Source organism: Trachinotus anak, unplaced genomic scaffold (assembly GCF_046630095.1).
Source record: "Trachinotus anak isolate AG129_WGS33_773 ecotype Australia unplaced genomic scaffold, CSIRO_AGI_Tana_v1 ptg000016l, whole genome shotgun sequence".
Taxonomy (NCBI): domain Eukaryota; kingdom Metazoa; phylum Chordata; class Actinopteri; order Carangiformes; family Carangidae; genus Trachinotus; species Trachinotus anak.
The window spans coordinates 15,346,864-15,360,664 of record NW_027273867.1 but is presented as its reverse complement, the minus strand read 5'-3'; the positions used below and the strand labels follow the sequence as shown (position 1 = coordinate 15,360,664).

General features: G+C 42.0%; 1 protein-coding gene across 4 annotated transcripts in view; it reads left to right on the top strand.

Moving 5' to 3' along the window:
• tshz1 (teashirt zinc finger homeobox 1) overlaps nt 1–13,801 on the top strand; it is a 164,283-nt gene that overhangs the window by 139,206 nt on the left and 11,276 nt on the right. For 3 of the 4 annotated variants that reach the window (XM_071501316.1, XM_071501318.1, XM_071501317.1), the window contains one exon: nt 7,704–12,312. The exons of the other annotated variant lie outside the window; for it this stretch is intronic. In XM_071501316.1, the coding sequence (XP_071357417.1) occupies nt 7,704–11,062 (3,359 nt within the window). In that variant the 3' untranslated portion in view covers nt 11,063–12,312. Of the gene's footprint in view, nt 1–7,703; nt 12,313–13,801 lie in introns of those variants that run through there. 4 annotated transcript variants of the gene reach the window in all.

Below are 13,801 nucleotides of genomic sequence, written 5' to 3'. Positions count from 1 at the left end.
CCTGAGGGTTTGTGGTTCTAATTAATTTCCCTGAAGGGACTTTATGGTTTTTAAAGTTATGATTTCTTTGTCTGTCTTTGTGCATGTTGGGAAGGTGATGCAAGTCAGGCCTCCAAGGTCCTGTTCTCACAACGTCTACTTTGTTCTTGTGCGCAGCTTTGTGTTTGGTTTGTTTTTGAATGCCTTACTGAGAAGTAGATAGAGAGATGCTGATGAACTGTTTTGATCCAGAAAACAACATGTCATGTGTTCGCGATACCTAGGCCTTTTAATTCAGTTTTATGGCCTGGTCACACCAGAATTATAACCAGCAATATTTAGCAATACAATCAATTCATTCCGGTGGAATCACTATCACCAGTAGATTTGCTTGTATCAAGTTCAAATTTGATTAACTTTGGCGTGGAAATTTGCACCGTTGATGAATAGCAAGTGGTCTTGACAGTGCTAACCTCTGACTTGACGGAGAGCCAGAGAGTCCAAAATGGAGGAAGCAATAATAGGTTGTTTGCTGCGTCACACCTTCCACTTCCATTTTGCCTTCTCTGTTGGAGTATTTGCTGCTCAGAAAAAAGAGGAATGATTTTTAGGCAGTGAAGAGCAGTAGATGGTACAAGCATGTGTCGTACAAGTAAGGGATCGAACAAACAAGCTTGCTATATCACACATTCCCCTCTTCGCTAACTCTTTATTGAATGAAATGATGCAAAATCTCAAGAACAAAATGTGAGGACGAGAACTAAACCGCCCAGTACAGAGAAAAAATGAATTATGTTCCCTGATGGCTAACTTGTCAGCAGTTAGCTCACCAGATACAGTAGTTCACCAATAAGCCGTCTGAGTATAATCACTCCCTCATTTTTGTAATCTTAAAAAGCCAAATATTTTGCAAAGACAAGCACATGAATTTCTCTGTGCTACTTCACAGACATTTAGGGTGCTTCCTTCACACAGAGTAAAGGATCGGATTCATGGAAGTGTGTGTGTGTCTACATATTTTTTTTTTCTCGCCGTGTCGCTCTTTTTTCTTCTCTATGTTGTTCCTCAGCGGTGTACAAAGTGGATGGCCTCTATGAATTGAGGGGAGGGCTGACAGCACAGAGAAGGTTGATTGATGGCTTATTGTGCAACCGGACTCGGCTAGACTGAACTGGTTAGGTTGTGACCCTGTTTTGGCCCTGTGCCCTCTAATTTTCTTCTTTTTTTATTCTCGCCTTTTTTTCTCTCCCTCTGTGTGTATCTCACCATTTACCTCTCACTCTCACACACATTCAGACATGCACAGTGCATAAATATACATGTACGTGCAGACTACACGCACGCTTCCTCTTCGTGCTTCTTCTCCTCCACCCCCCCTCGTCTTCTTTGCTGCACTAAACTCATCATTGTTGCCATCATTCATTCTTGGCTGTTTCCTTTCTTCCTTCCTCTGCCCACTTTGTTTTCTTTGTCACTGCTCCTTCAGGACAGGTTTTGTCCCATGAGTCATTTCATCAGGTTTCATTTTACAGCCACTATTCATTCAGGTCAGAAACACTGGACACTTTCAGGAAATGCACCAAAAGGGATTCTAATGTACAAATCTAGTGCCGCTTTTTTACTGAACTTCTCAGTCACCAACCAATTCTCACGTGCAGTGGAATCTACCAACAACTACGTCTGACAAATTCATGAGAGACAAAGTTAGCCTAAACACCAGGCACACTAGTTTAAACTGTGGTTCAGCCTGTATTTCTTTTCCTGCAATGATTTTCTGCTTCTATTCTCCACACAACCATAGTGATTTATGGTAATTATCCATCTTTGGGGTCATCCATCAACTGGTTGTTGCTAGGCGATGGGAGCAGCTGTTGTTTAGTCGGGGAAGCTCCACTGTCAGGGGCAATGCAGGTGAATTCAAAAGACAGCATCTATGAAAAAAAAGAATGAAACCATGTTATTTTGTTAGCTTGTTAGTTTTGTGATTAATTCTTTTCAGATTTAAACAGAACACCTTCCTGTCAAGTAATGGCCAACCCTGATGGATCGAAAATAGAACTTAAGTGACCTGCATGTTAAATAATTAAAGATGTGTAAAGTCTCCCAACATGTAAGGTATGTAATAATATAATAAGGAAAAAGTAATGCAAACACCGCAGCTCATACATGATAAAAAAAATCTCATAGATGATAAAGAAACTGACAATATTTGCTCTAAAAGAAATCTGTTTAACAAATGACATCTGTCTGATAAAGCCTACATTGAATCAGTGCTTGGCACTAGTTGACTAAATCTCACTCACATCATCTTTAATTAGCATTAGTAATGCTTTATCTGTACTTCTCCTGAAAACAAACCAGATGGTTTGAAATGTCTGTGCAGCACCAGAGCAACGTTCGATTGTTAGGCGTGGGGGGTTTGGCAGAAAAGTCGAGCAGAAAGGGCTGGAATCTGTAGTGCCGATGATCTAATGGCTGTTGTTTCATCTCAGAACAAGCAGGCACTGACAGTTCAGGGAAAAGGTGATTTATAGACCACAGTCACTATCATGGCATGTCAAAACTGGCTCACAGGAGATCTGAACGCACAGGGACAAAAAACGAAAGAAAGAAATTGAAGAAAAGAAACTTGCAGAGCAGTTCGAGAAAAGATCTGGAAATGTTTTTCTTTAGAAATAGCTGCAGTTCTCCAAATTTGTTGCTTTCAGTCATTACAGATCTATTCTAAGGGCAGCCATTGTTGGGTCTTTTTATGTTACAGTTTTTGTCTTTCTTTCTTTCATTCACATATACACTTCTAGGGGCCTAATGAAGCTAAGCCAGAGGTAAAATGTGCTGTCTGTATGACCTATTTAAAAAGGCTATTAGCATAATATGTGTTCAAGTAAGTGCAAATTACTTGGAACGTACGTGAAAGCCCTCAGGACAGTCCTAAGTTTTGGAAAAGTAATTTATCTTTCATTTCATTTAAATTTAGTAGACTGCTGTGTTTGATAAGAAACATCAAAGGATCGTGTAACCTTTTTGACAGAATCCAGAGCAGCTGCCACGAGTATCAAGAAAGTCAAAAAAGTCAGATTTAAAATGTTGTCTGCACATATAGCTCCCAGCATGATGAGCAGACTGTCCTGGTTGTTTTGTTTTCCCCAACCAGAAGAGTCGAGGAAGCTGAGAAGGTGGATTTGTACAACACACGAGCTATTAGAGGCCCTGGAGCTATAGTGCCATATGGTGGTCTATTCCATGTGGATTGGGGAGGGTGGGGCTTGGGGACTACTAGGTAGACTTGTACATGTCTGGTCAGCAAGCTGTGGGTGAAATTATGGCTAAAATATGGTATCCGTGGCAACATTTACTGTATCTATGAAGCTTTGTACTGTGTTGGGATGCAGTGGCGATGCAAAACACGCACTTGAACTTACAGCTCTAAAGTTAATCTCCTCAATTTTAGCAACAAAATGAAATAGTTTTAGAGGAAAGAAAACTTGTAGGGAAAGATATTGGAAGATTTTCAGTCAAAAAACAAATCTAGCTTGATGGAAAGAGTTTCATATTAAACTAACTTACTTAATTTCGGAATGATTTGGATTTCTCTAACTCTTTATGTAGAATTGCATGAAAAGCTCTGTTATTCACTAGTTGTCTTCAGACTGAGAGGAGACTGTTGGTCTGTGCCAGTTTTTCTCAGTGTGCATCGTCCACACAGCAGTCCAACGAGAGTGTCAGGTCCTATGAAACCACAGCCACAACTATCCCAGAAGGGAAAAAAAGAGCAAGAATGAAGACGACGGGAGAGAGCAGAGAGAGACAGAGATTGCCTGACATACTAAGCATTACCATAATTGGCTTTTCTACATGATAGGACAGAGGAAATAATAATGTCATTTTATTTACAGCCTTCTCTCTGCTGAAACACACACACACTCATGCACGCCGTACAGGTCAATGACACACACTGATCAGGCCTGTCCAAAGCCATCAGAGGTGAGTGGCAGGGAATGGAGGGGCCAGTGACAAAGCGAAACGGGAGAGAGAAATAAGACTGCCACGCCAGAGCTCCCATTTTGAAGGGTCGCTAAACGGTGTAAGGGAGCCTTGCTGGCCGCCCCGCTCCCAATGCAGCGCTCGGCCACGCAGGGTAAATCAGCAGGGTGAAAGCTGGCGGAATTGGACATTAGCACTGCAAATGAGAGCTGGGATTGCCCTCTTCTCAGAGACAACATGAATAAATGAAGAAGGTTTAGAGGGGAAAGTGTGTGTTTTGTGTGTGTGTGGATGTGTATAAAAGAGAGACCGAGCTGGGGGGGGGGGGGTTGATTGCGCCAGTGCCATGTCATACTCAAGTTCTCTCCCCCTGTCTCAAGTTATCTCTTTGAACTGGTCAGGAGGTCTGACACCGACCAGGTGTTGCTGGATTTGTCACTATAATAAAGACATACTGGAATATTTTTTGCTCGTGGGCAGTCAAGTTCTATTTAATTTAAGCTTGACTTGAAAATTAATTTACAGTTCTCCTTTTTGATATTTTTATCCACTGCTTTGCACACAGAGGCACACTTCTAATGCATATGTGTGTGTCCTGGCTAAGATACAAAAGGGTAGTGTAGTAAATAAAGTTCAATATAAAACTGACAAAATTATTATTTAAATCAGCAAATAAAACAGTGCTATGAATCTGACCAGGCTTTAAATGCCATCTTTCAGCACTTGACAGTTTTCAACAATCAGTGCCACAGACACACTTCTGCTGCAAACAAAACAGCGTGGAGGTTTGATATGCAGGCTCAGTCCATGTTTGCATTTTTAATACATGCGTGTTGCATGTTTTTTAGTGGCAAGGAAATATTCCTCAGAGTTTTCTCACTTCAGTCACATTTGATCATTCAAATCTGTACAAAAGGTGTGTGAGTGTTTGCATCTATGGACCTCACACAGCTTCCTGCCTCGGGGGAGGGTTTTGTGTGTGTGTGTGTGTGTGTGTGTGTGTGGGTTAGACTGGGGGATGTCCTACTGTGGTGTCACCTGTCTGCAGCAGGAAATCCTGGACTCTGGGCACAACAATAGTGACAGGCTCCTCTCCAGACGCAGATGGCTTCGCTTTCCCCCCACCAGCCACAGTGCATCTCTGCTTGCACCTGACACACTGTGACACTTGACACACACACACACACACACACACACACACACACATACACTCACACGTACACTCACACAACTTATCAGCCTCACCTAGCTTACACACACTTACAAACTTGCACATGTGGCAGAAATTTTACTGATTTCTCTCTCCTGTTATCTCATACTTAGTTTGTTCCATGCTACTTAACTTGTTTCCCTGCATTGTTTTTTTTCTATCAGATATGCACACACACACACACACACACACACACACACACACACACACACACACACACACACACAAACACACACACACACACACACACCTCTTGTACGCTGGCCTAAACACATCTTTTCTCCTCTCTTTTCAAAACTTCCCCTCTTTTCCCTATCCTCCCTGACAGCACAAAGTGGGCTTATGTTTTTGACTGACAACCACAACAGACACCTCTCCCCCCACTCCTCCCCTCCACCCCCATTTTAATCCCCTCCCTATCCCTCTCTCCCTCCCTCCCCTCTCCCTCTTTTGTTCTGAGTGACGCTCGAAAGCCGCCGTGTCAGCATCTTTTCCATCTCTGATTGCCTTATTAGCCGGCGGTGGCACCCGCAGCTTTTCTGACACAGATGGTGAAGGAGGAGGCTCGAGCAGGGGGGGAAAAAATGGCTGACTTGTGTTTGTTGTTGTTACTTTCCCCTCCCACCTCCTCTCAGGCTTGTTTGCGTGGACACTGACACCTCAAGCTGACACTGACACACTCCTGACACTGATGCCTGTCAAGGCAGCATATGGAGGATGGCAGGGAAAAGCTAGAATTTAGTGTCGGTGTGTTTTTTGTGCGTGAATGTGTGTGTGTGTTTGTACTGCTGTCAGGTTTCTCTCACTTTGTCAGCTCAGCCGCTTTGTCTTTAACTACTCTCACCACATTGACTTTGAATAGGTTCAGTTTTGCATTTATTTCAATACGGTGGGCTGCATCTTGATTGGGAGGATGAAGACAAGTTGAAAGAAAGCTTTACAGCTGCTTTGGCAAAAGGTTAAAATCTCCTAATTTAGTGACTAACTCGAGTGAGTGATTTCAGTGTATCTTGTGTATAATTAAGAGCTTACACTTAAGAGCAAAACTAGCACAAGAATAGTTTAATTAACTAGAGGAAGATTGCACATTCACTGTCTCACACACACACACACACACACACACAAGGCAAAGAGTTGCAGCTGTTGGACCTCCAGCTTTTTCAAGGCAGCAGTAACCGCCACCTCACAAACATCAGGTATTATGTCCATTCCTATTATGGGATAGAGAGCTACATGCTGTTTGAAGCTGACAGCACATCTGCCTCCTCACTGGAGACTGATTCTGGCACCTCAGACAAGCATCTTACGAGGGATGGATTGGGGGAGCTGCTTTAGCATATTTAACCCTCTATTTTTCCTTCTTGCTGCTTCTCTGTAATATTTCTATTTTTTTTCCAGGATCCTATATTAGCATTTTTTTCTCTTTGCTCTTTTCGGGCTCCATTACATTGTAATTTCCATCATTTTTAATCTTTGACATCTAGAATTTCAAATTAATTTTAGTACAGCATTTGGCCTGAAATTATTTGTGAAAATCTTAGACAATTTCATAGAGAGAGAGAAGGCAGCCATTTTCCATTGATACTATAAACCTCTCTCTTCTTTTAAAATGGCACACTTGACGTTGTGAGTACTCAGGGAGCACAGGCAGTAACAACACGGCTTGTCATGTCCACTGGCCGTTTCCTAGCATCATGCTGTGAGGACTTCTACAGCCGGTGCCAAGTTGACTCCAGCCAACCATGGCTTGGCAAGGCTGATGCAGCTGGCATTTTCCTCCACTATCTCTTAGTGTGAATCCATAGTATGTACGGCATATTGGATGAATTGAGCAAATCAAAGTCAGGAACAGATCTGTAATCTCACTTCAGCAGCAAAACTATGAAATACTGAAGTACTCTAGACTATATGGCTGTAGGCTGTTCAAACATTCCAATTTGTTGATAAGGAAAAAGGATTTATATTTGATGAATGCACTGAAACGCTTACACATGTGTAGCTAGTAAATTAATGTTATTAATTCAGTGTTACCACTCAGTATACATAGAGACAGAAACATCAAAGTGGGTTTTTAACAGTTCAATCAATGAGGCACACTTTTCCTTTTTTCCTTTTTTGTCTCTTCCCCCCCCCCCCCCCCCCCAAAAAAGGTCTTAATTTCTACTATCAACTTTGAAGATTTGCTCTCTGTGTAATTTGTCATTTTGTTTGTTTTTAGACAAAGCAGAAACATTTCTGTAGCTCATCTCTGCTCTCTACCCTTGCTGAGCTGTGGTGTTCAATAGCTTCATTAGCCAGTGCGGTGAAGAGGACTATCTGTCATTGTCAAGATATGGACATTTGCCACTTTATTAGTGCAAACCTGTGTCCTCTGCTGGAAGTATTGACAAAAGTCTCTTTAGGATTATTGCACATACCACCTTTATATAGTAATAGATGGTAGATGCATGATTTGCATCATTCTAATATATCAAAAAATATGTATACAAAAATAGCTAATGTCACATTTCCCCTCTGTTTTGTTTTCCAGCTTACGGACCTGAGGACGAATTTAAAGTGGACAAGATTGATGAAGAAGAACATCTGCAGGATGATGGCCTCTCTCTTGATGGTCAAGATGCAGACTACCTGTTCAATGAAGACGAGGACGGAAGAGATCGTTATAGCTGCCAAAACTCTCCACTCAGTAATGGCACTAACCCAGACGCTGGGTATGCCTCTCCACTCAGCACCACCAGTGACCAACTGGTGGATCTTAAGACCACATCCTCCTTTGGTGATGGTCAGGACAAGGTAGATGAGAAGCTAGGGGAGAGCACAGACTCCATCAATGGCCTCTCACTACAGGACAGTCTGGCAAAAATGAAAGCCGTCTATGCAAACCTGATCTCGGATGCCTCCTGGTCGAGCATTGCTCTGGACATGCTTAAAAGTAAACAAGGGAACAATTTTGCAGCTAGCAATGACAATGGGAGCAATCACAAAGGGAGCAATGGGTTCCTGAACAATCACAGCCCAGGCAACATCCATGTGAAGAGCAGATGTAGCAGTAGCAACGCCTCAGCCACTACTAATATCACCACCAGCAGTACCACCACAAAAACAGTGTCAAGCAGCAACAACATTGGCACTAGTGTAAGCTCTGGCAGCACAGGAGGTTTAGCCTATGACTGGCACCAGGCAGCATTGGCCAAAACACTACAGCATACTCCATACCAACTCCTTCCTGAGCCTAGCCTTTTCAGCACCGTGCAGCTTTACAGACAAAACAATAAGCTCTATGGCCCGGTGTTTACTGGTGCCAGCAAGTTCAGGTGTAAGGACTGTAGTGCAGCCTATGACACTTTGGTTGGCCTGACAGTGCATATGAACGAGACAGGCCACTACCGTGATGACAATAAGGATACCGAGGATGATCGAAGCAAGAAGTGGTCAAAGCCACGCAAGCGTTCCCTTTTGGAGATGGAAGGCAAGGAAGATGCCCAGAAAGTTCTTAAATGCATGTACTGTGGCCATTCTTTTGAATCCTTGCAAGACCTTAGTGTTCACATGATCAAAACAAAACACTATCAGAAAGTGCCTCTAAAAGAACCAATGCCAGCCCTCACCTCAAAGCTGGTACCCCCAACCAAAAAAAGAGCATTTCAAGACTTGATTTCCCCAAGCTCACCAGAGTCTGTCTCATCTAGCATAGTCCTGGGAGAGTCTCCTAAAGACCAAAAATTGACCAATCCCTATGTCACTCCTAACAATCGTTATGGTTACCAAAACGGTGCAAGCTATACTTGGCAGTTTGAGGCACGAAAGGCACAAATTCTTAAATGCATGGAATGTGGCAGTTCACATGATACCTTGCAACAACTGACAGCCCACATGATGGTCACAGGACACTTTCTTAAAGTCACAAATTCAGCCTCTAAAAAGGGTAAGCAATTAGTTTTTGATCCTGTCATTGAGGAGAAAATTCAGTCAATTCCTCTGCCACCAACTACCACACGACTCCCAGCACCCAATGGGAAGTCACAGCCTGACTCCCCGTTGGAGCCCTCTAGCCCTGAGGAGAAAAATGAAGAAAAGAAAGATGAAGAGATGGAAGAAGAGAAAATGGAACCTAGGGAACCAGAGAAAAAAATAAAAGAGGAGAAAGAAGATCCTCCTGAAAAAGCTGATAAACCCAGAAAGGCCAAGTCTTACCAATATCTGAGAGAAGAAGACTTGGAAGAGACACCTAAAGGTGGCCTGGACATCCTAAAGTCTTTAGAGAATACAGTTTCAAGTGCAATCAGCAAGGCCCAAACAGGCACACCAACCTGGGGTGGATACCCCAGCATTCATGCTGCCTATCAGCTCCACGGATCTTTGAAGTCTACCTTGCCCTCATGTGCACAGATTCAGCCCTTGTTTAGCAGCAACAGTTTGAAGGTGCTGCCCTCTGATTTAGGTACTCTGATCCATTCACCAAATAGCCCCTCTCCACCCCCAAGTCACAAGAGCAATGTGCTGGCCATGGAGGAGCTAGTGGAAAAAGTGACAGGGAAAAGTTCAGTAAAGAATGAAAAAGAGGAAAAACCTGTAGAGAGTAAGTGCAGGCCCACAAAGTCACCATTGCCAAATCCTAAGGACAAGCGAGCTTCACCTAATCCAGAAAATCTTTCAAAGGCAGTGAAAAATACTGCAGCCGAGGACCAGACTGAGTCAAGAGGCAAAGAGGGAGAGCAGATAGAGAGTAAAGTAGAGACACAGATTAAGTGTGAAGTTGATTCACCACAAAAGCCTCTAAGCAATGGCTGCAATAACCTGAGCATCATCACTGATCACTCGCCTGAACAACCACTTGTCAACCCTCTTAGTGCTTTGCAGTCTATCATGAACAACCACTTGGGGAAAGCTGCAAAAGTGACCACCCCCTTCACAGACCCCTTTGCAATGTTTTATAAGATCAACAGCAACTCTGCTCAGATTAAGTCAGGAGATCCTGTAAATCAGTACCACGATGACGATGATGATCAGCCCATGGACTTGACAAAATCCAAAAACAGTAATGGAAGTGCAGCTAAAGGTATTTCTGCTGCACCAAACAACAATAACAGCATTAACAACAGCAAACCAGTTTTCAGAGCATTCTCTCAGTCTTCATCTCCACCTCTGCGGGAAAATGCTTTGATGGATATTTCAGACATGGTGAAAAACCTGACTGGCCGTTTGACACCAAAGTCTACAACCCCATCTTCCATCTCTGAAAAATCAGACATTGATAGCTGTACTTTTGAGGATGGCTTCGAGGAGCTGTCTCCCATCCAAAGACGAAAAGGCAGACAGTCAAACTGGAATCCTCAACACCTCCTGATTCTCCAGGCCCAGTTTGCCTCCAGTCTTAGGGAGACTCCTGAGGGAAAGTTTGTAATTAGTGACTTGGGACCCCAGGAGCGGGTCCACATCTGTAAATTCACTGGTCTCTCCATGACTACTATCTCTCATTGGCTGGCCAATGTAAAATACCAGTTAAAGAGGACAGGGGGCACAAAGTTCTTAAAAAATATAGACTCTGGCCAGCCTCTGTTTTTGTGCAGTGACTGTGCATCCCAGTTCAGGACTCCCTCCACCTACATTCACCATTTGGAGTCCCATCTTGGGTTTACCCTGAAGGACCTCTCAAAGCTATCCATTGACTTAATAGAGCAGCAAGCAGTCAGCAGAATAGAGGACAAGACTTTCAGTTCCTCTGGACTCACAGAAGAAGACACAGGCTCAATGTATCAGTGCAAACTGTGCAATCGGACATTTATGAGCAAACATGCAATTAAATTGCATCTTTGCAAAACACATGGAAAGTCACCAGAAGACCATCTCATCTTCGTGAAAGAGTTGGAAAAGTATGACAAACAATGAAGTCAGATAAAGCTGACAGCATGACAGATTATTGTTGCACTATAACTCTAAGCTACAATCTGTCATTACAGATAGTGCCACAACTGTATTGTGCATTGCTGCAACGTATATTATAATGAAAACATGGTAGCTTTAATACCACATTAATTATTTGATTATTAATAAATGGCAGGAGCTTGCAATGCAGAGGCTCAAAGCTGTGTTGTAAATGTTTAAATTTTGGTAACATAAACATACCAAATTGGTGCAGCAGCCATGGCACTATGTAGTCACTGACTGATTGTTGCTTTCATAATGCACTGCATCTTATCTGAGCCTTTGGTTGTTTTAAAACTGGACCATGCTCTTATTTTGATCACTGTTTTTAAGATAAATATATTTCAACACAACTTGCATATTATTTATGAGACAGTTTGTGCATGTTTTTTTATGTAAAGCAGTGAACATTTTATGTCTAATGAAATTTAAACCATTGATGACAAAACTAATATCCCTGGTTAGCAAATTTTGAATACAGACATTTATGTGAAGGTACATGGTTATGAATTTAGCCATGTGAAAGAAGGTGTTCTAAAATGTTAAGATGATTTCAGCACTTTAAGGAAGTGTAAATTGATGAAGACATGGGTAAAAATTACAGCACATCACCATTTTGAGTTTTAATCTTCTTGATCAACGTGTCAGTTTGGGGAGTAACGAAGATATTGTTTTGTATTTGCCATTAAATTACAAAAAATTCTTACAAAATGTCAAGAATCATTGTTTCTCTAGTAAAATATTATTTCCTGGTTGTTTCAACATGTACAGTATTTGCGTTAGTAGGCTACCAGTTTTATTATTGTGAAGCTACAGTTGTAAAATTAATGAAGTTTAAGACTTATTGTATGAATAATCAGCAAGTATGTATACATGTATGTCAGCATATCTTGCTCTTTACAGTTCAACATTATTTGTACTGTGTGCATTTTTATAATGTTATTTTCTAGACAAATATGGGGGAAAATGTATATAGCTACAGAATATTGTTGGACCACAATGCTCTTTTTCAGTGAAAAGTAGGTCCTTCAAAGTGGTTTACATAAAATGACAGAATTTTACTGGCATCTGCTCTGATGCATGGTATTGTACATAACATTGAAAAAAAAAAATCTCACGCAATGATAGATCTCCAGGTTTTGTCATCGACGCAGTTATTCAGAATGGCATTCTTTTATCCTCAGTTGTAAAATAAACTCCATGTCCTGGATTAACTGAAGTGTCGTTTGAGTGATTTCTAGAGAATGAGAATGTCCAAACTGCACCTGAAACACAATATCATACTGTAAAATTGTGCCAGTATTTTTCATTAACTTCTGTTCTGTTTTTTTATGTTCATTTTGAGGTTTTACAAACATTTTTAAAATTGTTTATAGATTTTAAACACCATATTTATTTGGCAAATATATAGATTTTAAGACAACTAATAAGATATTCTGAAAAGTAAGTTCTGTGAAGCCAAAATATCAGAACAAGTTTATTAAGTTGTAAAATATTGCTCAATGCTTCACATCAAAATCATTTCAAACTTATATTTTCTGTATGGAGAGGGGTTTATATTGCAGTTACTTTTGGGTTACAATATAGAGGCTTGGGAAAATTGGGAAAATACCCTCCACTTTATCATGGATATGTGGAGCACTGGTACTTCTTAGATTTGTTGAAAAGTGACATAGCTCTGACTTTGGGGTGCCAGCTGACAGAAAAGGAGGTGAATCAGACAGACAGAAAAGGAGTTGAATCCCAGTGTAAGCGTCCCATTTAAGTGGTCACCATACTGCAGGTAGAGAGCTCCCCTTTCCTGAAATGTCCATCCAGCCATCTACTGTCAGGACCATAAATATAATCCAGTTTGACAGCCTGGATTTTGACAGCACTCTGACAGGCAACTTTGTATTCCATCTTAAGGCGGAAAAACAGCTGGTCTGACTTCTGCTGAATTTGTGTAAAATAAATGAACTCCTTCTCATCCTCCTAGGGGCACTGGGGGCTCAAAGGGGCCCAGTTTAAACAAGTCAGAGCACTTTGGGGAGAAACACTGTCTCCCTTTCCCAACAGATCCATTCAATCAGGATTCCTCTGCACCAACAGAGCCATCGTCTTGGCTGCCATTACTGGGACAAACGCGGTGGCAGCCACATCAAATCCTCTAAATTTTGGTCCTGAAAGGGGGCTTGCTGTAGCACACTCTGGACCATTTCCAGGTCCCACTGAGGGAGCCACAGCTTTCCCACTGTGAGCCACAGCTCTTATAACTCTGAGCAACTGCCATAAGAACCAGTGTGTTTGAAACAGTGTTGCCTGCAACAGGTTTTAAGGATCCTCCATTGTCAATCACCCTGCAGGGTCAAGATCTCTGACCATGATGTGGCTACAGGCTCACTGTCCTCAGGTGCCAGACTTAGCTTGAGTCCCCTGGATGAGGATGACAGCTGTTCTATCCAGAATGGACTCTCTCATTGCTTTGTTAATGATAGGAGGAGGCTGAATGGGGGAAGCAGACTGCAGGTTTTATGTCCACTGCTGTGCTATTGAATCAGAGCTGCGGAGGGAGGGTGGTGTGCCAGCTCGGACCTCAAAAGAATGAAATGAAAGTCTCTCGGATGACAAATACAATTAACATTACCTAACTAGTAAAGGCCTTATATGTACATGCATATTGACAATTTAAACCCAGAAACAAAAATGTCACTAAAAGTTGTC